Source organism: Polyergus mexicanus, unplaced genomic scaffold (genome assembly GCF_030449975.1).
Source record: "Polyergus mexicanus isolate NDT 795.1 unplaced genomic scaffold, iyPolMexi1.0 SCAF_5, whole genome shotgun sequence".
NCBI classification, from domain to species: domain Eukaryota; kingdom Metazoa; phylum Arthropoda; class Insecta; order Hymenoptera; family Formicidae; genus Polyergus; species Polyergus mexicanus.
In genome coordinates, this window is record NW_027223325.1 from 10,960,563 (window position 1) to 10,984,947 (window position 24,385).

The window sequence follows — 24,385 nt, forward strand, 5'->3', positions numbered from 1 at the left end:
GCAGAATTTAAATTTTCGCTGAAAATGGATTCCGTGCGAGTCTTTACTCTAAATAAAATTTAAATCTCCGCTTAGCACGAATTCAAGTTTTAATTCAATAGAATTAAAAAACGATATAATTCTTTATATTATACCTGCAAATTATAAATAAAGTGATAAATAACGAGATATAATAAAAATGCAAAAATACAAAATATATATATTGCATACCTATGTATAATTTTTATAAATCTAGAGATTTAATTTTTTATATATATATAATCTCTATATTTATTTAAATAGTATATATGTGAATAGCGTGTATAGTTATATCGATCAAACATACATAATGTTCGTCGTCAGGGATACCGTGTATTTTAGATTATTTGTCATAGTAAATAGCGATATCGCAACGTTATTTGATATCTAACGTGAATCTTCGAGAGTATGGCAGATCATATGGAATATATAGTACCGCCATGGGAAATCGAAGCTTACGTGCAAAGCTTGAACGTTTCGATCCTGGACGATGTCGGTACAAAAAGGTATACATTTTATATGTCTTTTATAATTATTTAGTATATTACATGTTTAGAAATCGATATAAAGATGCAAGAGCATATTTCAGCTGGTTGGATTTCCATAAGAGACTGACATTATTAAACCAGCAAAGTGTACTCGAGATAACAGGATTGCGCGAAGAGAGCGTTATGGAATGGTTTATTTCGTTAAACAAAGTAAACTATTACAAGAAATTGTTCTCTCGTAGACTACAAAGTAGAATATTCTATATGCAAGGAAAACGGCATAAATATATAAATTAGATTTTAGAAATTTTTGTATTAAAATGTCGATTAATATAAGCCAATAAATCGCTCAATTTCAGGTTCCTATTCTTATATACGAAGCTATACAAATCGATATATGGAAACATAAAGCGTTCCCGTTTTTAATTGATCTCAATGGCGAGCCGCCAAACACGTTTATGATGTTCAGCGTACTTTATCATGAAGTCATCGTAATTTCGTTATTGGAAAATATATTATTTCATTGCGAAAGCGCGCAAACGATAGATAATATGGTGATCGATCTTATCGATTATGCTGTCGAGCACGTAACAATATTTTTCGATGAGAAAACCTTCGAGATTTACGAAAGATTCGAAATCAAAGATCCCAAGTAAAATATCAATGTATATATATATATATATATATATATTACATTAAGATATATATTTTAATTGGATGCAGCAGATGTAAAATAAACGAAAAAATAGAATAGGATGTGCCCCTGTTCTATTAATTAAAATAATTTTTATTAAATATAAATGTGGCACTGTCTTATTAATCGTACATATTTTTTTATCGGTAGCTCTTGTCTTGAAGAGATATTGGAGAAACTGAAGGTATTTGAATTTGACATTGGAATGCGATGCATCTCTATCCTTCACTATCTAATAGAATTTTTGGACAGCTTACCCCTTTGCGCTATTTCGCGTATGCTAGCCACACACGATATTCCTTATTTATTTGCGCAATTAATAGAAACTCAACCATGGAAGAAGCAAGATGAGGATGGTAATAATGTCTCTTTTCTATTTCTGTGAGATTGCATTAGAAAAGAGATTAGAAAAGAAGATTAGAAAAGAAGATAAAGATATTTCAAAAGCTATTGAAATATCATTAATCTTTGTACAGGTGAAACGTTAATATATGATAGTGGCTGGAAAAAAGTTAAGGCAAATGAAGTGGGAAAAATTAATAAGAGAGAAGGCCAAGTATGGTTTGGTCTGCGAGAATTACTTCTCAATCCCAAATGTTCTCCATATTACGAAATTACAGAGCACAGATTGTCCCAGCTATCTAAGGTATTAATTATTATCGATTTATTACCAATGTAATACACACTTTTAAATATTTATACTTCAGTTGCAGAAATATTTACATGAAGATATACTAGATCAAATTGCTCCTCTGATAGAACTTAAGAGATGGTTATCTTACTTAAATATAACGGCAATGCCATCTTCTAGCGCAAGTTGCGCGGTTCGCGTAGAAGTAATACCACAGGTATAACGTTATTCTCCTGCCTTTATCTCTTATTATTTTTTTGTTTTGATTATCAATTAGTGAAATAATATATCACATAAAACAAAAAATTATAAATGTATCAAATATATAGATAAAATCATCCATTTTGGAAAAATACCATAAAAAATGGAAAAAATTGGCAAAACATCAGTCTAAATATCTATTTACAACGGATAAAAATTATATTAAAGATGCTGCGCAAATCTTAAGCGATGGCTATGATTTGGAGAAATTAGATCGCATAGAGCCGAAAAAATGTTCATTATGCCAAGAAGTGTCTAAACAACAATGCTCTAAATGTAAGAAAGTCTGGTATTGTAGCAGGTATGTAGAGGAAATACTTTGGATATAGTTTCCTAAAAATGCGTTCAGAAATGATATAATACTCACAATTTTTACAGACAATGTCAAGTGAAAGATTGGGAAGAACATAAGAAGATTTGTAACGAAAGCTAAACATAATAATAGATCCTTGAAGAATTTACCAATAAAACATATGTACTTTATATATATTTCTGCTTTCCTTTCAATCTTAGTCTCTCTCTTGTTGTATAATTCTAAACACAAAGAATGTATTTTTTTTTTTTTTTTTTTTAAATGAACATTTTGCTTATTCCAAAACTTGTCAAAAATTGTAGCTTTTGTATCTAAGATTGCATATATCTCTCAAAGAAATTGTTAAGATTACGAGATATTAAAATATCGTATTTGTATTAGTTTGTGTCAAATATTTTATTAAAAAATTTTTAATGTACAGCGCTTTGTTTGAGGTATTCCATTAGAACATCCTTGGCAGGTGTATCTTCCCCAAAATCCTGCGAGTAACGTTTATATATTCGATAATGGAATAGCAATATATAATATAATAGAAAATAGTATAATAAATATATATCAGTATGGCATAAGCACAGCATGGTCTGTTTATTATACGGGTTCTGCTCAGTAGAGGGAGCCAAACATATCATCATATATATTTTTTATCTCTTTTTTTTTTAATATGGCCTTAAGTGTCATGATTATAACACACACACACATAAAAAAAAATAAAATAAAATAAAATAACCTAATAACTTACCTTTATGACAACACATGAGCAGCCAACTACTTTACGTGCTTTGCCTGCGCTGTCAATTTTACATAAGCCAGCCCATTCTCCTAACTTTTTGTTATTATCTACCTTTATTAGTGGAATTTGATGCTCATTGCATAATGCTTGAACTAATTTTTTGTACATAGGTTCGTCACAATTATCTGCCAAGATACAAAGCATAGCTTGTCTTCTGCAATATAAAAGATTAATTAATAAATACTATGATGTTTGTTACTTATTGTGTAATGTTATATGTATATATTTATGCATTATCAAAAGACATATTATAAGTACATTAATAAATTAAATTTGTCTTAAAAAAAAAGTTTATTAAAAGTAATTTTTATATTTCTATTTTATATATTCTATTTCTTACTTGTCTAATGCCTTAGCAGCTTCATGAAGGCCATGTACAACACCATCATGAATGAGCGAGTTTTTTAAGACTTCTTGTAATGCGGTATTAACATCCATACTGCCACCCGCTGCCATCGCAGATGGCACATCATCACTGTAACAAATAACAGTTTCGTTAAACATAGTAAGCAGGAATATTATTTATCAGTTGATATATTTGTATATCATTGAAATATTATTTCTATATATTGGTTGTCAAAACTATGTACACTTTCTTATAAATTACTATAAATATTTTATAAATATAGAATATTTTTATAAGAATATTTTAAATAGCAAAAATTATTTTAATCAATCATCTTTTTTTTATAAAGAATTTTTGACATTAGATATATCAGTGATAAAATCTTGTTTAAATAAAAATTATATTAGTTTACTTCAAATGACCAAAGAATCAATTTTACCAACTTTCTTTAGATTACTGAAGTTTAATAGACAAATGTTGTTTTTATATTGGATAATTTATAACTAATAAAAACTAAAAATTTCTTGGAAACTTGTGTTTCTATTTCAGTTTAACCTATTCTCTCTATCGTCAAGTGTAAGAGCAAAATATTATCTATATTTACTACTTGCTGAATTTTTCTTCTTATATTAAACACTTTTCAGTTTATACTTTCATGTATCCGTGAACTTATCAATTTGTTAAAGTTAATCGCAACACAATAAAAAATAATTATAAAAGTAGTATTGAAAACATTCTAAAATACACTTACTTTTCTACGTCAGACATGTTTTAAGGAACCTGAGAACCTAGAAATAATTATAAAATATTATTATTTTTGCCATAAGGATTACATTTTAATGTTTTTTTGGGGTAAATTCTATAACGATCTCGTCACAATAAACGGATTTTAATCGCGATAGTATTCAGCGTGGCTTCATTTACCTTTGCCAAGGAACAGAGGAGTTGTACGCGTTGAGCATGCGTCGTTCGTGCGTTATTTCAGTGATGACGAAGACTCTGTCGATCGACCGATAAGTTGGTATAGAAGGACATCTATGAACATGTATTGAATATAACATGTTATCGACGATTGGTAAAAAAATTTGACATGCAGTATGGTAAAATATACGCACACATAAAATAGATGTATCCAGATTGATCAATATATTTAACATTTTGCCAACATTTATAATATATTAGTCATTAAAATGCTACTTAAGAATGATGTAAGTCACGAAAAATTGATTTATATGGAGAAAAACGCAGTTTTTACTCAGATTTAAAAATACAATTAAATATAATTAATAATGATTACAAGCATATTAATAATAATGAAAATATGTTATTCATTTTTTAGATTGGTTTATATTACATAATAGTAAATATTAATTCTATATTATATATATATATTTACTGGATAGAAAATCATGTTTACAAAATATACATTTGCGCTTCTATCAAAGTAAGAGTATTGTAGTTATTCCAATTAGCGATATATTTGGCAAGTCATGAAAGAGAGAGAGAGTAATAGAAGGATATAATATTTTATGCTTTTTCTTTTGCAATATTTGGAAATTTGAAATATTCTGCATACTCGCGTTTGTGTGAAATTACTGATTTTTAATATTATTATTAATTATCGTTCACATATGATTCGTCCAAGAAAATCTAGGGTTTTTGAACGCGAAAAATATGGATAATGTAGTGAATTGTTTGCCATAAATTACTTGATATAAAAAAACCATTTGATCACAGATTGTAATATATTATTGCCCATTTTTTGGAATGAAAGTAACATCGTTGAAACTTGTTGATACATTGTTTCAGTGTGCTTAATTTTTCATCATTTCAAAAGTCCTGAGTCTCCTTAAATACGATATGCCGAATAAGTACACTAAAACGATGCATCAACAAGTTTCGATGATATTCCTTTTATTCCAAAAATCGACAATAATGTATTGCAATCTGTTATTAAAAGAAAAAAAGAAAGAGGAACGAATAAAAAAAAATTTAATGAGCGCGAATCATCGTCCATTGAAATCCACAATAATCGATCGATGTAATCGCACATGCCTAATAGCGATTGAAGACTATGTTATGTCGGTGGCGAACATCGATGATACGGCCAACAATAATGCGGTGGCGGTGGTGGCGGCGGTGGTGCTGGTGGCGGTAGTTGCTGCGTGGACGGCGTTGATCCCGATTGTAAGGAAGAGGATTGTACAGAGTGTTGAGTAGGCGACGGCCCCATTGGATATAAACGATGAGTACGATGAGCTTGATGATGAGAATGACAGGTGCTTGTCAAACGCGACGATGTTGATGCCTCTAGCGTCATAATGCCGGCTTGAGATTGACAAGCCATCATCAAACCATGAAAATCGAACTTGTAAGCGTAACGTTTACCATGAACTTTCGTCATTATATTCTTGTCGTAGTAATATCTGCGAAATAATATATATTTTTTTCTTTTAACAATGCTACGCATATAATATTTCAGTGTTTTAAATTTACAAGTCTACATGAAGAATTTGTACGAAAAAATACGTGTAATAGAGGAATAAAAAATTTAGATAAAGAATACGAAAGGAATAAACAATGACCGTACACACGATTCTCTATCTTTATACAATAAATCGGCGTATGATATCCGCTTATCGAATTACCTTAAAGCGCGTGACAATTTATCGTAATTCATATTCGGCTTGCTCTTACGCTCGCCCCATCGACGCGCGACTTCGTCTGGATCGGTGAGCTTGAATTCCCCGTTCGAACCCTCCCACGCGATACAGGACGCGTTGGACGTATCCGAGAGCAGCTCCAGCAGGAATTGCCAGAGCTGGACCTGTCCGCCTCCGACCGCCCCCGAGCTGCCAGCTCCAGCCGTCGATCCAATCAGCGAGCAAGTCCGTTGTAGGAGGCTGAACCTCTCTATGAACAGAAAGACGAAACACGCATGCACCAAGCTCTAAGTTCTCGAGTCTCGAGGTCGAATCGTTTAGACCGCAGGAGAGAAAGAGAAAAATAGAGAGAAGAACGATGGTTGTCAGTTTTCTCCAGCATATTTGCTTTCTTATTCTGATGTATAGATTTTTTATTTTTTTCATTTTTTTTTTATTATGTATAGATATTTATTATTATACAGTTATTATTTAAAAAAAAACAGTAACGAAATTACGGTAATTCTTAATACGCGAGATTGTCAATTCGAACTCGATTGTGAAAACAGGTAAAAGAATGGCAGCACAATTATCTTAGTATTCTATTTCTTATACCCGTCAGTATAAATACTCTCGTCGTATATGTATATATATATATATATATATATATATATATATATATATATATATATATATATGTTTAATGTACTTATTTAAAATGTATCTAAAGAGAGTTATACATATATACGTGTATATGTTTTGTATCTACGTATATATATGTATAAATATAAGTACATGTATAAGTGATGAGAGGCGCGCTTGAAGTATCTTGTCAACATTTTAATTTCACTCGCGCATTTAATCTTCAGTTTTTCTGATTTTACCGTTGTAAAGAATTGCAGCGGCCGAAGGATGCAATCTGGTGTCCTGCTGAAGATGTAGCGGATGCGTCTGAATTCTCCACATTACGCGCCGAATATGATATTTTAGCCTAATCGCCTGTGCCATATAAACGGCGCTTTCGAAAACCGATAAAGGACAATAGGCCCATCATCTCCGAGGTATCCGAAAAATCCGTCTCGTTCGAGCAATGCAAATTGATTGTCTTGCGGTCTTTGAAACATCTGTTTGTCGTAATTTTTCACATCTTCCTCTTGAGTTGAAAAAAAGAACATGTATCACATATGATTTCTCTCGTATACTTAGCGAAATGACATGGAAATTAATTTCATAGAGGCTTACTGTCGAGCAATCACATGCAGTACGAGTAATTTCATTACATGAACCACGATGCATTCGCCACGATGTCTCGCGAAACGAGCGGATATAGATTAAGGAAAATAAATCGACACCCATCTCACTGATTTCGATGACGCGTTACGCGATGATCACGCGAGTATAAGCGAAGCCGATTGTTAGTAGATTGAATCGATGAAAGGACATAGACGCATTCGGAATAAAACTCGCCAGACAGTGGACAGAGAGCGACTGAGCGACCTTTGCCCCTGGTTATTTCAAGCCCTTCGCACCCCTCCCTTCTACTCATAGTCTCGGCAAGTGAACGGAATACCTTTACACCCCCCTCTCTTCTGACGTACCGAGCTTAGAATACTTACCAATAATTCCCATTTCTTTCGATCTTTTTGCTGGAATTTACGCAAATATCTTCTCGATATCTTATGCATGTGCGCAAATGAAAATAGTTGTATATAAATTCGTTTGAAATTTCCTCTCTCGCAAATAAAGGTTTAAGCGCTCCCTTGGAGAGAGTAACCGTTTCTTTCTAAATCTCATTTCTGTAAATTTGTACATATATTTTATATTATTCTATTTAATGTTTTTATCATAAATATAAAAAAATATTAATTGCAGAATCCTCATCTCTCTTTTTTTTTCTTTAATACCGAAATATTAGAGTAAATAATGAAGTAAAAAATAATAAATAGAAAAGCTTATTATATTAAAAAAACAAGTACAAAAATAATGGGCTGATACGAATATAAAACGGTTGTTAACAAATAATTTTTTCATAAGAGAGAACAATTATTTACATTCTCTTAAAAAAATTTTATTTGTTAACAATCTTTTCATCAATCAACCATGCTCGTATCAGCTTATTATTTTTGTAAACAAATAATTTAAATAATTATAATATATGTATCAATTTTTTAAAAGGAAACAAGTAAAGTTCGATTAATTCAATTTAATATATATTTATGTTTTAAATTGCGTTGTAATCTTGATAAACCGAGATGAATTGTTAGAATAATTGATAGAAATAGAACAAGATAAGGAAATGCAATAAGAAAATCAATTTTATTACTCTATGTATGTGTACAGCTAAACGAATATTGTCAATATCTGTTTCGATAAAAAATTGTGATGCTAAATAAAAAGAATCTCATTAAGGGAAAGAGTGTTTGCTTTTAATATATATTACTTATATATTACAAATGTAAACTCGATGAAATATACGTGAACGAGATATACGTAAAAGGTTCTATTATTTTAATATATTGACAGTTATGTTAAAAATGACACACCGAGAGCTCGAAAGGCAAGTTCGAACGGATTCATATTAGAGAATATATTGATATTATACATATGATACATGTTATATATGTAATACAAAATGTGCACGCCGTAAACTCCGAACGTATCGCGAGACGAGCTGTATGCAACGATATATATGGCGGAGATGCACGATGCGTAAAATTATCCCATATACATTGAAGATCCAGAGAATATTTGCCGCGCGCTCATCACGAAAACAATATAGTCGCGCCCCGCGGTGAGCTTACCACCCTCAAGCCCGTTAGAGCTTGCCCCCAAAAGGAGGAGGGCAGAAAGAGAGGTAAAAGCGCGGGGTCGCGGCAAGCTCGTAACCCCTCGTGGCACCACCTTTCCGCTACCCTAAACACTCGATGGTTTATTCATGAGGACTCTCTCACCGCGATAACACTGATTCGTTTAATAAACGGCTGCTCCCGGGGTGAGATGGGCCGACGCACATACATAGAGAAGGAGAGAGAAAGAGAGAGAGAGAAAGCTGCAACGTTATTCAAACGGACGATATATCTCCGAGGCTTACGCTGCCACGACCTCTTACTTTTCGCTTTTCTTCTTTCGCATCCAAAGAGGGGTGCTCGAAAAATCTGTGCTCCGAAAAAAAAGGAGCAAATATAGACAAAAGGAAATTTTTCTTCGTTTCATTCTCTCGTCACTTCCTCATCTTTGTATCGTACAATCGAGATCAATTCTATATCAAAAAATATCGGAATACATTTATTATTATTATTATCTCATCATATAAATTAAATATTTTTAATCGAGAATGTTTTTGTTATAAAATATTTTCACCCACCGAGATGCCTTTTCGTAATTCAGTCTTCATTAAACTGTGTATTCTCTCAATTCTCTTTAATCTTGTGATATTTTCTTTTTCAATCGTCTCGACTTCACATCGAGAAAATGCACGGATATTTCGGCACACTTTTATTTCAAGTTTGCTTTTTCCCTTCGGGTCACGCGACGTGAAGAAAATTTCCGACGAAACTATCCACACACACTCGACGATATCGGTATTTACTTTTCTACTGGACCGCGTTTATCTGTAATAGATCGCAGCCATCGTTAAAGCTTTTAGATAAGCTCGAGTCGGATCAGGATCGGTCCTCGGGGAACGGTTAGCCTTTTCCGGTCACTCTCCATCCAATCCTGACAGATCCCAAGACCTCTATTAACCTTTTCCAAGCTTTACCGTAGATCATTTAGATTTATAGAACGAATTATTTTATTGTTAGATTTATTTATATCTTTCTCTTCCTTTATATAATATTTTTTTTTTGCATACATTATTTTCCGCGATACACTAATTGATAATGAAAGATTCAATCTAATGCATAAGAGAGGAAAATTTACTACTTTTGAATTTATTAACGTATATAGAACTCGACTCACTAGCATTGTCCGCGTCCTCTTGCAATAAATCGGGAGTATGTATGCCGGTCGCTTGTAGATGAAGATAGCCCAAGTGTCGCGCCAAAATGCGACCTCCTGTCCCACCTCCGATATGCTGCCAATCTCGCAGGGACAATTTCAGCAATTCCTTTCCGGTCGACGGAAGTATCGCAGCGATCGGTCTTATAGGGAATGTCCGGCTGCACCATGAGATCCACGAGGCTATGTGGCTGGAATTCCACTCGGACGGATCTGAAAGACGAATCCGAAATCATCGGGATATGTTTCTCGCTCGCTCGGCCGTGATACACGAATTTAAGATGCAGCTCGTCATTATTTCAGCGCCGGTTAGATATTCACCGGATGGCACCATGATTCGTTCGGACTCCAAGTGATCGGCATCTTCATTGTTGGAGTCATCATTTTTTTCGTTGCTTTCCGGTACGATTACGCATTCTACGACTTCAGCGTTATCCGTTCTACGCGTTAAACGAATTTGTTTGCAGCTCGATGATACCTTTTTATTATCGTAACATTTTGATCTCAATTCTGATTCCAAGCTCGATCTTGAGCCAGATGCTTCAGCCGATACGGTATCCGAATCTTGATTCATCGCTCGATAGATTTTGCGCTTTTCTTTCGCAATTTCGTAATTCGTCGTTGCCATTTTGTTTCATCAGGTGTGATATCGAAGAGAAGAATTCTCACCGTTAATCGTCGTCGACCAAACTCCATCGGCTGACTCATCCACTGGGAAATAGGATCTTCTCGAACGAAACCGCAAGATTTAACAAGATACTTTCGGAATTCTCTGGATTAGGCTCAAATTAACGTAACATATTTCTACGCATCACATATACAAATTCGGCGTCGAGTCAAAATCGGTTTGTCATTTTTGGCACCACATATATTTAATTACTCCAAAAATTTCAGGAATTTCTCAATTATTTTACACCATTCATGCTGCACTTATATTTTTTTGCATATACAAACCGCAACTTTTTTTTCTACACATTATCACGAATATCTAGACAATTATTTGATTATCTACGCGAGATCGATCGTTTCCAATTAGTTTTCTCGCTCGCGATATAATCTTGTCACAATATGTGCGTAATATCGTATAATAAAACATACCGTTACGTCGAAACGATCCTTTGATCTAGCCATCGTCGTCGATGTAAGTGAGACGAAATCACGAGCGAGGCTGAGGGTCGGGCCTCGCCAGGCAAGCACGCGGCGACCGAAGACTCGATTGGCGAAATATGAATTCCCGGAATTAAAAGCCGTACAGCTCAGCCATTCTCGATCAAGTTGCTTTCGGGTCTGTGCATCGTCGACCGCTGAATCACGCCCGATTGCTCATCCTTATTCTTACATCTTTTTTTTTTCCTTTTCTTCTTGCCAATTCCCACCGGTACATGATTAAGAGGATATATGGCTTTTTCCGCATTGGTATTAATAAACGTATCATACATATCTTTTTCCCGATCTTTATTCTTTCGCCTCTATCGTAAATCATCACGTTCGGTGGATTTCATTTCGCGATACGAGGAAATATTTCAGTGACATAAATCAATCTTTGTATTTCTGGAAATAAAGAGGGATCGCACATTTTTTGTCATATGAAAACATAATGGTTGTGGTAGATTAATTATATATATATATATAATATATATTTTTTTTAAATTCGCATACAAACTTATAGATGCAGATGTAAAAAAATATGTATTAGTCATTTTAGAAAGCGAATGTATAGATTACCTAATGCCAGCTGATTTTTTGTGCGTTATGACTATTATAATATTTCGAGAAAATTTCTCTTATATTTCTACGTAACTGACTCAAGTTGTGCGTTTATTAACGATCGTTTGAAACGTAACGTAACAACTCGAAATAATGTACAAGGCGAACGAGACAGTTTAACATTTATTACAGATATAATTCGCTTGCGCGAAAAATTATTTCAAATAAGACAGGTTATAATTATCCATAAACTTAACAAGTATCAGAGAGAAGCCTGAGAGGGGCCACGCCGCCGTTTCTCGAAAAACGCTTTTTCTAGCTAATGCAGTAGCGCCAACTGGATTCATTTTAGAGCCGGCGGAATTACATGGCCAGTTTCTCTTTTAGGTGCCATGGTAAAACGGCCGGTTGATACGTGTCCGTGCTAAATCCAATTGTGAATCAAAAATACGAAGAAATATTATAAATTTATTAAATTTTTATTCAAAATTTTTATATTTTTAAATATTTATTTATTTAAAATGTTTTATTAGTTGAGCGTGATATTTTGTTATTTTAGTATATACTACGGCCAGCGATAATAAGTTTTATTATTTAAGTATTTTTATGTATTGTATATATACACGCATGTGAAATAAAAAATAAATTTTCTTCAATCAATTTTGTTAATAATTTTTTCCTAATTTTTAAATATAACGTATAGAAAATATTTACAATAAATTGCTTTCACAAAAAAAAAAAAAAAAAAAAACATTAAACATTAAACAGGCGATCTTCAATTATATACAATCATAAGTAAATTAATAATTGACATTGCTAATAATTATAACTTCTTAAAAATCGAAAAAACACGATTAAAATTACAGGAAAATTATATTAAAATAAATATTTGTTTCAAAAGTTTCGCACATTTTGAATATATATCAAAGTCCCGTAGGGAATAAACTTTTTCGTATTTCCGGTTTTTTAGAATTCTAGGTAAAATCGCGCACAATACCCGCAAAGTACTCTTTTATATTCTATAAAACCAATATTGCAAAGAAAATCGCTATTTTCCATATAACATTTTACGAAAATCTGTTAGGTGATAGTATATCTCTATCATCACGTGATTATATAATCATGAAAAAATTAATTAATGCTGTTAATAACTAAAATCTTATCTTTATAAATCAAAAGAATATTTTAATGATTAAAACTATAGAAAAATATAATAATTATAATAGAAAACTTCCGCGTTTCGGAAATTACAATTTCACGTATGTCATATGTATATTTATGTACATTTAACAATAAAATTCCCCTAAAAAATAGATCTTTTCGCATTTCCTGCTTTTTCATTAAAATTCTGAGTTGAATTCGATAAAGATGAAATTATTTTTAAATTTAAAATGTTTTTTCTGACATGAAATATCTTAAAAGAAAAAAAAGAAATACATTATTACAGTTGTTCAATCCCGATTTTTCTGTTTAAATATTTTATATCTGCTATGTTGTTCTTGTGCATATTATCCCATATATTTTTTTATAAGATGTTACACATTATTGATATTAATAATATTACAAGACAATGAAACAAGTAGAAGTGATCATTTATAGTTGTTCCATTCTCTTGCAACAATTACAAAACTAAAAAATGTAGATTGATATAGTTGTTATTTATTTATAATATTACAAACACTTATTTCTTTGATTTACAAAATTGTAACAGTAAGTGGAAACTGCAATATTTTATATAAGACAGAATTAATATAACTCTCATAGCAAGAGATTAGTGTAAGAAAGAGTAGCAAGACTGTCATTATTATGTAAAGTGAAACAATTATATTACATACATATTATCGTCGTGACTGATATTATACATCATATATCAGTTTTCTTCCACTTATTCTATAAAATTTCCTTCACCGTCTTACATAACTTGGAGTGCAAGTATATCCACACAATTATGCACCAGAACTAATAGTAAATTAAAACACTATTGATGTCTTATCGTTGTTTGCATACATGTAGCAAGATGCAAAATTATTTTTGCAATTATTAAACTACAAGAAACTAATTATATATATTGGCATTTTCAAACTTGTAGTTTAAAGACTTGGTGCATTAACCATCATAATCTTACACAATATTTAAGCAATCGGAACATTTTTCTTTTTCCCAAGAATGTCCTGCTTTTGTTGTCGATATCCTTATATATTTTAACGACTAGAGTAAACATATACATACAATTACCTACAGACAATAAATAGATCAATTATTGTCTTTTCTTAGCAGCTTTTACAGCTTTTGATTTTTGCTTCTCTCCTCCGGAAAGAAAAGATGTTATCACTTCAGACATTTCTGGCATATTATAAATAGTGAGATTATTTAATTGCTCCATTTCCTACAAAATGAATATAGATTGTGACTTTGTCAACAAATAGATTACAAATAGATCATAGTAATTTATATAGACAGTATTAAACTATCATTATTAATCATTCTTTTCCATATCTTACAAGATGTGGTGTTACCTTTCTAGTTTCAGGATCGTTCATAATTTTTGGCAGGATCATAATCAGTACAAGTGGCAAAACCATCATTAAAACCTAAAAAAAGAAAAAAAAGAAAATGCCATATTTGTAACAAAAGCAGTAAAATACATGTGTTCTATGTATATTGCTGAAAATTTCGTTACCATAGGATTGAATAAGAAGTCTGTCATCCGCCATTGCTCTCTAACTTGGAAGTATCGGAACGGTGCTAAAGGTCTCATTTTCAATGGATAAGATACTTGAATCACTTGCGATGTTTGTATCAAGTTTACTTTACGAGCTCGGAATTTTCCTTTAGAATTAATTTCCACCCTGACTGGTTCGTAAACATAATTTGGATTTACCACTTCGACCATGTACGATCCCGATGGTACATTCGAAATTATAAATGTGCCATCTTCCCTAGAATTTTAAAACGTATTCGATTAATAAAAACGATGATTAATATAAAAATGAATAAATCTGTCGAAATATATAATTATATGTAATTATAATTATACCTCAAAAAGCCATAATGTTCACCACCGTTAGCCATTACGTGCGTCATGAGCTGCCATCCACTGGAAGCGGCATTGTCCCAAGGAAATACTTTTCCCTCGATTACATATAGATCTGTAGACACATCCTCTTCATGTTCCGCAATTACGTATTGTTCGCGTAAATTAGCAAAAATAAAAAGCAGGTATAGAATTTCCTTCATAACGAATGCGAGTGAATGATCGTTATAACCTCAATTTCAATGCGATCATCTGTATACTAACGTCATCAAGGTTTATCCACATTAATCTACCTCCATAGGTAATGAGTGCGTTCAGGAGACAACCGTTGAGTAGTAATCGAACGTGATTGGGTCTTACTTCTAGAATCATCAAATCAACGTCGAGTGTTGACAAGACGATGTTCAACAGATCAATTAATTTTCTTATGCATACGTTTATACAACTATGCAAATCCATTTGGATAGGCTTCTAAACAAGCATGTTTTTATTCATATTTTTAATTAATTTTTAATGTCTAAATAATATTAAAAAAAAAACAATTAAACGGGGTATACAAGATCTCATACCATAAGTTGCACATGCGCGAAGAAGGAAGCCCATCTACAATATTGCCTGCGCATGGGATGCGCGATAGCCAATGCGCACAGTTGCGCGTTAGTCAGCCGTTAGTGCTGCGCGGGTCGTGGGTGTTTGGTAGGTGAGTGTGTTAGGTTAAGCGATTCCAAGTAACATCAAAGTTATTATTGTTACAATCGTTTCATTAAGAAAGTATTAATTTATCGAAATTATCGCAAATTTGCGTTAGATAGATAGAAGCTAGGATTTGTATAAGCGTTTTGTGAACAACGGAGCTTACAAATATGGACGACAAACTTCGGCAAATGGAAGATGAGATGAACAGGTATGACGCGACTTAATTTCGAATTAAGTTGTATTATCTTCTAAATCTGTTTTTTTTTCGCGATTGTAAGATATTATGCGAGTTCATCTAAATTTTATTCATTTCTTCTTAGTTTCTTTATTCTGCCCATGTCTGCTTATGTGCTAATTCGGTATAATCATAAATTACAACATGTGATATGCTTTTTTCATATTTTACTTGATAAATTCTTTAAATGTAAATGGAATAGATTTGAAGCTGAAATCGGGGGACAGCTTGTAACACCAATTGTACGACCAGTGATTGGGGCAAATACATATAGTCAAGTCGCTAGACAATTGGAGCAACATGAACTTCCCACACCTGTGGTTGCGGCAGCTGCAGCAGCGACATTGGCATTTCCTCCAATGATCGGATTTCCTCCACCGCCACCACCTCCACCTCCTCCTCCACCTCCTCCAATGTTAATTCCTCAACAAGTAGCGCGACAAGGTAAGAATTATATACATATCCAGGAATAATGTGATAGAATTGTTTTATAATAGTATACAACAACAATTATTACAGGTACAATTCCCATTACAACATATTCCTCACCTGCACAAATAAGTAATCCATATATATCAAATATGGTCGATCCATGTCTAAGCGCAACACCAAAAACATACGATTCTACATCAACGCCAATGATCCATCCTGAAATTATTGAACAAATTATTAACACAAAAATACCTGAAGATGAGGGTAAAAAGAAACCAAAAGTAAAGGGTGTTAGCACAGCTGCTGAATTAGCTATTAGTCAAGGAAAAGCAAGTTCCATTATGGCTAATGCTAGTGCGGAGGAGAGTCATCCAAAGGGTAAAGGAAAGAAAAATAAGAAGATTATAAGAACAGCTGGTGGTCAAACGTGGGAAGATCCTTCTTTGCTAGAATGGGACGAAGGTTAATAATAAACACAAATATGTCTACCTAAAAAAAACTACTTACTACTTTTCTTTAGAAAATTGTGTTCTAACAATGTCCGTATTGCAGATGATTTCAGAATATTTTGTGGGGATTTAGGAAACGATGTCACTGATGAAATGTTGGTGAGAGTATTTGGAAAATATCCTAGTTTTCAAAAAGCAAAGGTAGTCAGAGATAAACGGACAAATAAAACCAAAGGTTTTGGATTTGTGTCTTTTAAAGATCCACAAGATTTCATTAAGGCAATGAAGGAAATGAATGGTAAGTCAAGCATTTTTTTTTTTTTTTTTATATAGACTGCTTGTGTTGGACACAAAATTTTTTTTAGTTATAGATATTTTCATATAACTTTCAAATGTTATCGCTCGCTTAACGTGAATGCAATGTATTTAGAATTTAAAAATACAAATTTATTACGCGAGATGATATACCAAAGAAAATACTGTATAAAGAGAAATCTAAAAATTACAATCTCAGGTATTAAAACGAATTGATTAGTTATAACAAAATATTGGTAATTGCATGAAGGAGTTACTTGTTTGCACATTTTTTAAATATATCGCAAAGTGCGTCTTTCTTTTTCTCTTTCTCTCTCTCTCTCTCTTTTTACTTTATCTCTCTCTTCTCTCTTTTTCGTCAAGATAATACTTTAATATTGAACATATCATCATTATTCGTTTCTATTTCCCGAATGGACCCCAACCATATGATATAAAAAGCTGTGGTATGGTCCAATATTGTCTTCTCGGTTGTACAGTAGATTGGCCGTTTCGTGGAGCGATGCGCGAATTAGGATGCTCTACAAATGGCGTCGAACTTTCAGTCGTCATACCGGACTCTTGTCGTTGAGATGCTGTTGTGAAAAAATTATATTTTATATTTTTCGTTATTTTATAATAAAATAAACTAAAAGATGTCTTTCCGCGTTAATGCTTACTCGATGTTGTAACTGCATGATTTGATCGTGGATTCATATACAAAACGGAAAATGGCATGCCACCGGCGCCCCAACCACGAGACATAAATACATCTTTCTTCATGATTTTAGTCGGTATCTGTTTATTAATTGGCAAGGGCGCTCGAACTTCTCGCCCTGCCTCTTCCGACATGCTATCTTTCCACGATCTTAACATAATTTCAGATACCGGGTTTGTAATGTGACGCCGAGATTGCAATCTGCTAAATACGAAAAGACATTTGACATATAAAAATATTATTGATTATTAAAAATATATGACACACAGTTATTTTAATCAATTAATTAATCATAAAAAGTATGTGCGTAAAGTACGCAAAATACGATTTGACGAGAGAAAGAAAAAAAAAATTATGTACGTATGTGTACACACCTTGAGATATCGCTATCTTGTTCGGATACAATGACAGTGCTGTCATATGTTTCTGATTTCGGTAACCATCCCCAGCATTGTCCATCGGAGGAACACGCTGTCTTTATTACAGGTGCAAAAACATTTTGGCCCCAAATGTTCTTTGCATCTAATAATGGCGCTGCGTAACCAGTCATTGTACACAATATATTTAATATAAATATTAGAAGCAATCTAGAAATTATCTTCATTCTTGATTAGATATTATTTCGTATTCGCGACACTTGAGCGTGTCGTATAATCAATTTCCAATTATCGTCGTAATATCGCTGCGCTAACGAAAAGTTGCGTTTGTTTGCGCTCGCCTTTGCCTAAAAAAATAAAATAAAATACAGATAAATTTATATAGCTGATTATGCGAAAATTCAACAAACATATTCTCCGCGTATGATTGATTTAATTTGAAAATAAAAAAGATGTAATATAAGACACTTATAATATAAAATATAAATAAATAGCATATGCAAGAGTGAAAGAAAATTTCACTAAAATAAACCACTACACAATCTGTTTATACATCTATTTCTAAAAGTTGTACTTTTTTTAGCCCACTTTTAAAATAGATAATTCATTGTAGGCCGTTCGCTTTCTGTGATATTTTGTTTCCAGTTTTATTGAAAGATGGATGAGACAAACATCGCGAAGAAACGTCCCCGGGAATGTTGGCATAATTTTAGCATTCGAATTCTTTTCAAAGTGGCATTTACGATGAAAGTAATGTCAAGGAACGTGTAAGGAAGTTTTTTTCATATCGTGTTTGTGATACACCATGAGAGAATGAAGAGGCTCAATTCGATTAATCATTTCACAATGATGACTTTGTCGACAGAAAAGTATGCTGTTTACGTCCTGCCGAGAAATTTCTGCAACGGATGATACTATTTATATAATGTTGTTCCTAATTTTAGCGCCACGCTAAAACGTACACACGCATACTCGCGTGCGACACACGACGTGACGGCAACTTGTGATAGAGAAGAAAGATGTTACTTTTCAATGTTACGTCTAAGCGAAAGAGGACGGGAAAGCGTCGCGAAACATCCGGTTTCATAGGTGCCCGATGACATTTTTATGAGAGTGAAAGTATACGCGATGTGTCATTAAATTACGGTGTTTCTTTTTCATTCGTCGCGATGTCACTCTATATTTTTAAATATTTTAATTTGTTTATTACGTTTATAATTATTTTTATGGTTTGTGTTCGTATTTATCTTTCATATATTTTTGTCTTCATTTTTGTATATTAGCACAATGTGGCGTGAAAAATGTTGATTGTCTACGCGAAATTATTTTATTCTTACTAATTTTATAGCAAATAAATCTGAGCGAAGGCATACGAAAATATTAAATCAAACCGATGAAACATGCTTGGATACTTGTGATACTTTATCACGTAATGATACACATTCGCATCTGTATTTTATATATAATTATCGCGCTATGGTATATTAACACATCTCTATACATATATCAAAATATTTTGGCAAAATTTTTTTTAAGATTGTGATTATGGTGAAAGCAATTGTAATTGTAGCGACAACAGAAGAATCACTCTTTCTCGCTAATATATATTATATGATTCGAACAGACGCATTTGAGAGTCATCGTGAGAATTTTATAATTTGTGATTAGATGATAAAGGCACGTAAAATTCAAAAGACATCCGCGGAAAAATAAATATATATCGGGGATTGGTACCTGAACGATGAGATAGCGTTTCGCGAAAAATTCCTTGTAATTTATTTTATACTTGGTTTTTTAGGTAACCGAAGAATAGGAAGAATAGAAAAAAGTACCTTTTCGGGATACGTGGATCGTTCGTTCGTTCGTTCGATTTTCGCGTCCACTTCCTCCGCGTACACTCTCGGAATGAATTCGGGACGGACTGATTATACTGATTATACACCCGGTTCCCGGTTAACTGTTGGGGTAGATGCGACCAAGTGCGAGGGAAAGCCGAGCGTTCCGCTACTCATTCAACAACCCCTACCCTCCTAGTACGAATTCTCGTAACACCCCACCCCCTTTTTGCGACAACCAATCGAAAATCTCGCGGTGGGTCGCGCGAGTTGAGCACTTTTTTATTTTTTATTTTTTTTTTGTTTGCTTATTATCATCCTCACTATCGTTATCATCATCATCAATCACTATCAATAGTAATCATTATCAGAATAGTAACCATTATCAGAATAGTAACTATTATTAGAATTTTCCTTTTCTTTTCTTTTTCATTTCAGACAGATTCCTCGCGCAGACGGAACGAATTAGAACGAGTCAGTAGATCTTTTAGATATTATATATCTTGTGTAATTTACACAAGTGTACATCATCTAAATTTCTAGATGTTATTTCGAGTGATATTTCTGAAAGAACAACTTGAAATTTTCAAATAGCTCTCGTGAATATCTTACAATAATTACAATGCAGATAATGACACATATTTAAGAAATTATAATACAGCAAAAATTTGGTTTTATGTAGTATTATAGTGATACATTTATTCTTCGCGATACGAAAAAATTCCGATGCGTGAAAAAAGAAGTAAAAATATGAGATATATTTCAATATTGTGTTCCATTAAAGATAATCAGCTGATAATCAAATTTGCAACGATGTAATACAAAAACGTGATACAAAGTGTATACAATTTATTCGGATTATGCACTATCATTCGAATATTTCAGACTCGAAGATCCAAAACGAGAGTATGCAAGGAATGTTGTAAAATTGTGTTATTTATAGTCATTTGTCAAGATATACCCTCAATTTTCGATGTAATGTACGATAATAAAATATTCGCGCGCGCTTGAAAGATCGGTGACTCATACGGTGATGAAGATACGCATGAAAATTTGTCGAAATTTCGTAGTCACGAACGTGTACGTGGGATTTTGTGGAAGGATTTATCGCGCAACGTGGAATGCGTTCCCCTGTCATATAATGTCAAAAGAATCGAGGTCTCTCTCTTTTATTTGAAAATATCCTAGAAAATATTATATATATTTAAAATATTTCATATATAAAATAATAGAGAGAAGAGAGAAAAATTTTATATTATTTATACTAAAAAATAAAAACATATAAAAGTAGAGAGAAAGAGAGAGGAGTGAGAGATTCGTATTTAGTTACTAGGGGTATATCGCGAAACCGAGTAGACGCAACAAGTAGTTTGAACGAACGAGCGAGTGAACGCGATGCCAGGTTGAGGATATCGCGTGTATATGTATATAATACTCACGCATATATACATATAATAATAATATATACGAGAAGAGAAATTCTGGATATGATGAATGATAGAATGGATATGTGATTCGTGGTTGCTTGAGGTACTTGCTGAACCAGAGACTAATCGATGGCTCGCAAGTGCAACCTCGCATTACGCTGATCAAACTTACACAGCTGATCCATGTTCTCCTCTCGATTACGATGATTTTATCTGGAATAATTTCTACTTGAATGATGTTTAAACGTTTTCTATGTTCCCATATTGAAGAGCACACGAATACTTTTCCATAATCTTTTAATATTAACATTATAGCTAGAGTAAAATTAGTAACAAAAAATAACATTTCAAAAACGATAATGAAATAGGATATCTCTTTTATATTTTCGAATTGAGATGCGATACGGTCGTGCGGCAAATGCGATGTTTGTGACACGTGCGGCATGCAACTTTTGCAAAAATGCGTGTAAAACGAGAAAGTAATAATAAAATTTTATTACAATATTTATTGTAATATTTGCATCCTGTGAGCGGTTTAGTAATTTAAAACGTGATAGAATGACTTTGTTTCGCATTATTTACACGGAGAAAATATTATAATAAAAATGACAATATAATTTTTGTAATCGTGAAACATAGTAACATACATACTATAAAAGAAATGACGCGCGCGCGATATTTTTATTTAATAATATGTATTATATACGTATTATATTTTATAAAAAAGTATTGTAATTATTTATATCAAATATTTAGTTGCATAATCGTTAACAAACAATAAAACAAATGCGTAATATTTATAAATATATATAATATTTATAAATATATGCGTAATATTTATAATAATAAATATTCTAATGTCATCATATTCCTAGCTTTAAAATATATAAAAGGAAATATATGTTTTCCCTTTTTGAAATGTAATTTGTACTGTAAAATTTTCTCCGTGTAGAAGCTGCAAGAAAGTGATAAAGAGTTCGACGCGTGGGCGATCGAGATCGAAAGAGAGAAGCAGAATGAGAGGACCGAGGTCATGAGCCCCTTCGACGTAATGCGTTCTCTTTGGCGGAATTTCTCATTGATGCCCGGCTATTCGAATGGATATTTTTGGCCCCGCAAATACTATCTCGCGCTCTCGGGATTTCGATGCAACTGCATCGGGTTACGCACAAGCCGGCTTCCTTTTTCGTTACTATTGATTTTATAACGTTTAGTTTTTGAACGTTCTTCGAGGATACAAAATACGAAAGGTGCACAAAGTATGTTAGATACCGCGTGTAGCATAAAATACCATGTATGGTATATATATTATGTATAGTGTACTTTGTGCGATGAGATCGATGACGGCGGAAATTTCTGTTTTTAGATCGCAACTCTATAATGCTTTCAAGTTTTTTGTGCACCATCGAAAATTTCGTCGGGTCTTTCTTTATAATCGTCGAGCTGTAACACATTGTAACGACGTCCGAAGGAAGGAAAAATATAAGGAAAGTTCATTCGTGAGTGAATGCGAGTGAATGCTATGAAACGAATAAGTTTGTATGATTACAACGTGAGATCCCCCGTTTCGCCTACTATATTTATACTACATTTTTATTATCCATCATCGAAATTTTTATCAGGCACGAGACGAATCGCAAGAAGAAAAGAAAGAATTGCAACTCGCATTTTGAATTTTAATTATACGAATCCTTGACCAGTTATTTAAATTGTACGTTCTTAAATTTTATGGATATCGATGTCCTCTCTCGTTGACATTTCCAAGAAAGATACTCATTGTAGAAAATTCGAAATTGTGAATGGGAATTTGAGAAGGAATGAATGACGCGCATATACAATATAATCCGCGAATGGACGGATCGATTCCCCCTATTCGTTTCCTTCTTTCCGGAGTACATATATTCATATTAGGCGGATAAGAAAACGACGTGAGAAAACGTGATGTCGTCTGTCACCTGTTGCCGCCTGAAAGCCGATAAGCTTAGCTTTCTGTTACTAATATTACATTATCATTGTTGTAAAGCTTCAGTATCGTATGTAGCGATCACGAGCTAACAATAAGTTCTCTCACTTGTCAGATATTGGATTTGTATATGACGTAATAGACTCTATATTCCTGATTCTGATTTAGCTAAAATGTGAATGTTTATGATAACACAGGCACAATCGCAATGTATGTTTTTTTAACAGATCGTGGTAGATTAGGATTGGATTCTCGATATATGACGGCGAGAGGACAGCGAAATTATTTATTGAAGAAATTTCAGAATAATCGACTAATCATATTATTTGTTTCAGGACGATACGTAGGATCGCGTCCGATTAAACTTCGAAAGAGCTCTTGGAAACAGAGGAATCTGGAAAGTGTACGGAAAAAAGAGAAGGAGAAGCAAGCGTTAATTGGTCTGCTTACTGGCCGATGAAAGAGAGAGATAAACGAGATCAAATACTCATTATTAAATTGTTTATCGATATCTTTGTTATTGATAATCATTGATAACTCTTGATTGCACAAGAGAACAAGTATGAGAGTCATCGTGAATACAATTACGAGGATGATATTTACAAGTTTCATCATCAGCCATTTCGCAAAAGTATATGTCAATAAACTCGCATAATTACAAATTCTGTTATATCTTATTTCTTGATATTATTGTGTAGGAATCGTTACAGGGTATTTTCCTCTACAAAATAGACGATTTACAATGAAGATTTGCTGCCGTCATTCACGTTACGGATGAACATGATGCAACGTGCGAGATAACATTGCCGTATCAAATACCGAATTTTTTCTGCATATATATATATATATATATATATATATATATATATATATATATATATATATATATATTGTACGTACTACATACATATACATTATGCCAATAAAAAAGAACAATCGGCAGATCGATTAGGATGTAAAGATCGAGATTTAGACTGATTTAGGATTACGCCAAGTTTACGCGAGAGTGAGTGACAAAGCAATATATACGCGTAGA

At 33.0% G+C, this 24,385-nt stretch overlaps 5 protein-coding genes across 13 annotated transcripts; 2 read left to right on the forward strand and 3 right to left on the reverse strand.

Annotated features, from left to right (window-relative positions):
• The first annotated feature begins 365 nt into the window (after positions 1-365).
• Positions 366-2,654, forward strand: Zmynd10 (zinc finger MYND-type containing 10). The gene is made up of 8 exons (XM_070295556.1): positions 366-524; positions 608-716; positions 866-1,158; positions 1,351-1,556; positions 1,677-1,846; positions 1,908-2,048; positions 2,161-2,393; positions 2,471-2,654. The coding sequence occupies exons 1-8, from the start codon at positions 427-429 to the stop codon at positions 2,523-2,525; spliced, it is 1,305 nt and encodes a 434-aa protein (XP_070151657.1). The 5' UTR covers positions 366-426; the 3' UTR covers positions 2,526-2,654.
• A 122-nt stretch (positions 2,655-2,776) lies between these two features.
• Positions 2,777-4,513, reverse strand: Rps12 (ribosomal protein S12). The gene is made up of 5 exons (XM_070295555.1): positions 4,466-4,513; positions 4,293-4,329; positions 3,536-3,670; positions 3,145-3,349; positions 2,777-2,884 (listed from the first exon to the last, which is right to left on the reverse strand). The coding sequence occupies exons 2-5, from the start codon at positions 4,307-4,309 to the stop codon at positions 2,816-2,818; spliced, it is 426 nt and encodes a 141-aa protein (XP_070151656.1). The 5' UTR covers positions 4,310-4,329; positions 4,466-4,513; the 3' UTR covers positions 2,777-2,815.
• Positions 4,514-5,526: 1,013 nt separating this feature from the next.
• LOC138933390 (DNA-binding protein D-ETS-6) lies at positions 5,527-10,871 on the reverse strand. 2 transcript variants are annotated; one of them, XM_070296054.1, is made up of 4 exons: positions 10,504-10,871; positions 10,144-10,395; positions 6,190-6,454; positions 5,527-5,967 (listed from the first exon to the last, which is right to left on the reverse strand). In XM_070296054.1, the coding sequence occupies exons 1-4, from the start codon at positions 10,808-10,810 to the stop codon at positions 5,619-5,621; spliced, it is 1,173 nt and encodes a 390-aa protein (XP_070152155.1). In that variant the 5' UTR covers positions 10,811-10,871; the 3' UTR covers positions 5,527-5,618. The 2 variants fall into 2 exon arrangements, 1 of the variants encoding a protein (XP_070152155.1); XR_011446958.1 differs by lacking the exons at positions 5,527-5,967; positions 6,190-6,454; positions 10,504-10,871 and adding exons at positions 7,817-7,979; positions 9,293-9,442; positions 9,548-9,900 and having other exon boundaries at positions 10,144-10,218.
• A 2,698-nt stretch (positions 10,872-13,569) lies between these two features.
• Emc7 (endoplasmic reticulum membrane protein complex subunit 7) lies at positions 13,570-15,191 on the reverse strand. Its single transcript, XM_070295653.1, has 4 exons — positions 14,927-15,191; positions 14,570-14,828; positions 14,406-14,480; positions 13,570-14,275 (listed from the first exon to the last, which is right to left on the reverse strand). The coding sequence occupies exons 1-4, from the start codon at positions 15,124-15,126 to the stop codon at positions 14,147-14,149; spliced, it is 663 nt and encodes a 220-aa protein (XP_070151754.1). The 5' UTR covers positions 15,127-15,191; the 3' UTR covers positions 13,570-14,146.
• A 377-nt stretch (positions 15,192-15,568) lies between these two features.
• LOC138933535 (RNA-binding protein 42) lies at positions 15,569-24,384 on the forward strand. Of its 8 annotated transcripts, none has more exons than XM_070296325.1 (9): positions 15,630-15,827; positions 16,057-16,298; positions 16,374-16,748; positions 16,839-17,033; positions 18,770-18,993; positions 19,069-19,213; positions 22,339-22,645; positions 22,753-23,097; positions 23,685-23,771. In XM_070296325.1, exons 1-5 carry the CDS (start codon positions 15,787-15,789, stop codon positions 18,787-18,789), a joined length of 873 nt encoding a protein of 290 aa, XP_070152426.1. In that variant the 5' UTR covers positions 15,630-15,786; the 3' UTR covers positions 18,790-18,993; positions 19,069-19,213; positions 22,339-22,645; positions 22,753-23,097; positions 23,685-23,771. The 8 variants fall into 8 exon arrangements, with proteins under 8 accessions (XP_070152424.1, XP_070152423.1, XP_070152426.1 ...); XM_070296326.1 differs by having other exon boundaries at positions 22,339-22,636; XM_070296323.1 differs by lacking the exons at positions 18,770-18,993; positions 19,069-19,213; positions 22,339-22,645; positions 22,753-23,097 and adding exons at positions 15,569-15,623; positions 24,060-24,384 and having other exon boundaries at positions 15,732-15,827; positions 23,685-23,980.
• Position 24,385: the final 1 nt, after the last annotated feature.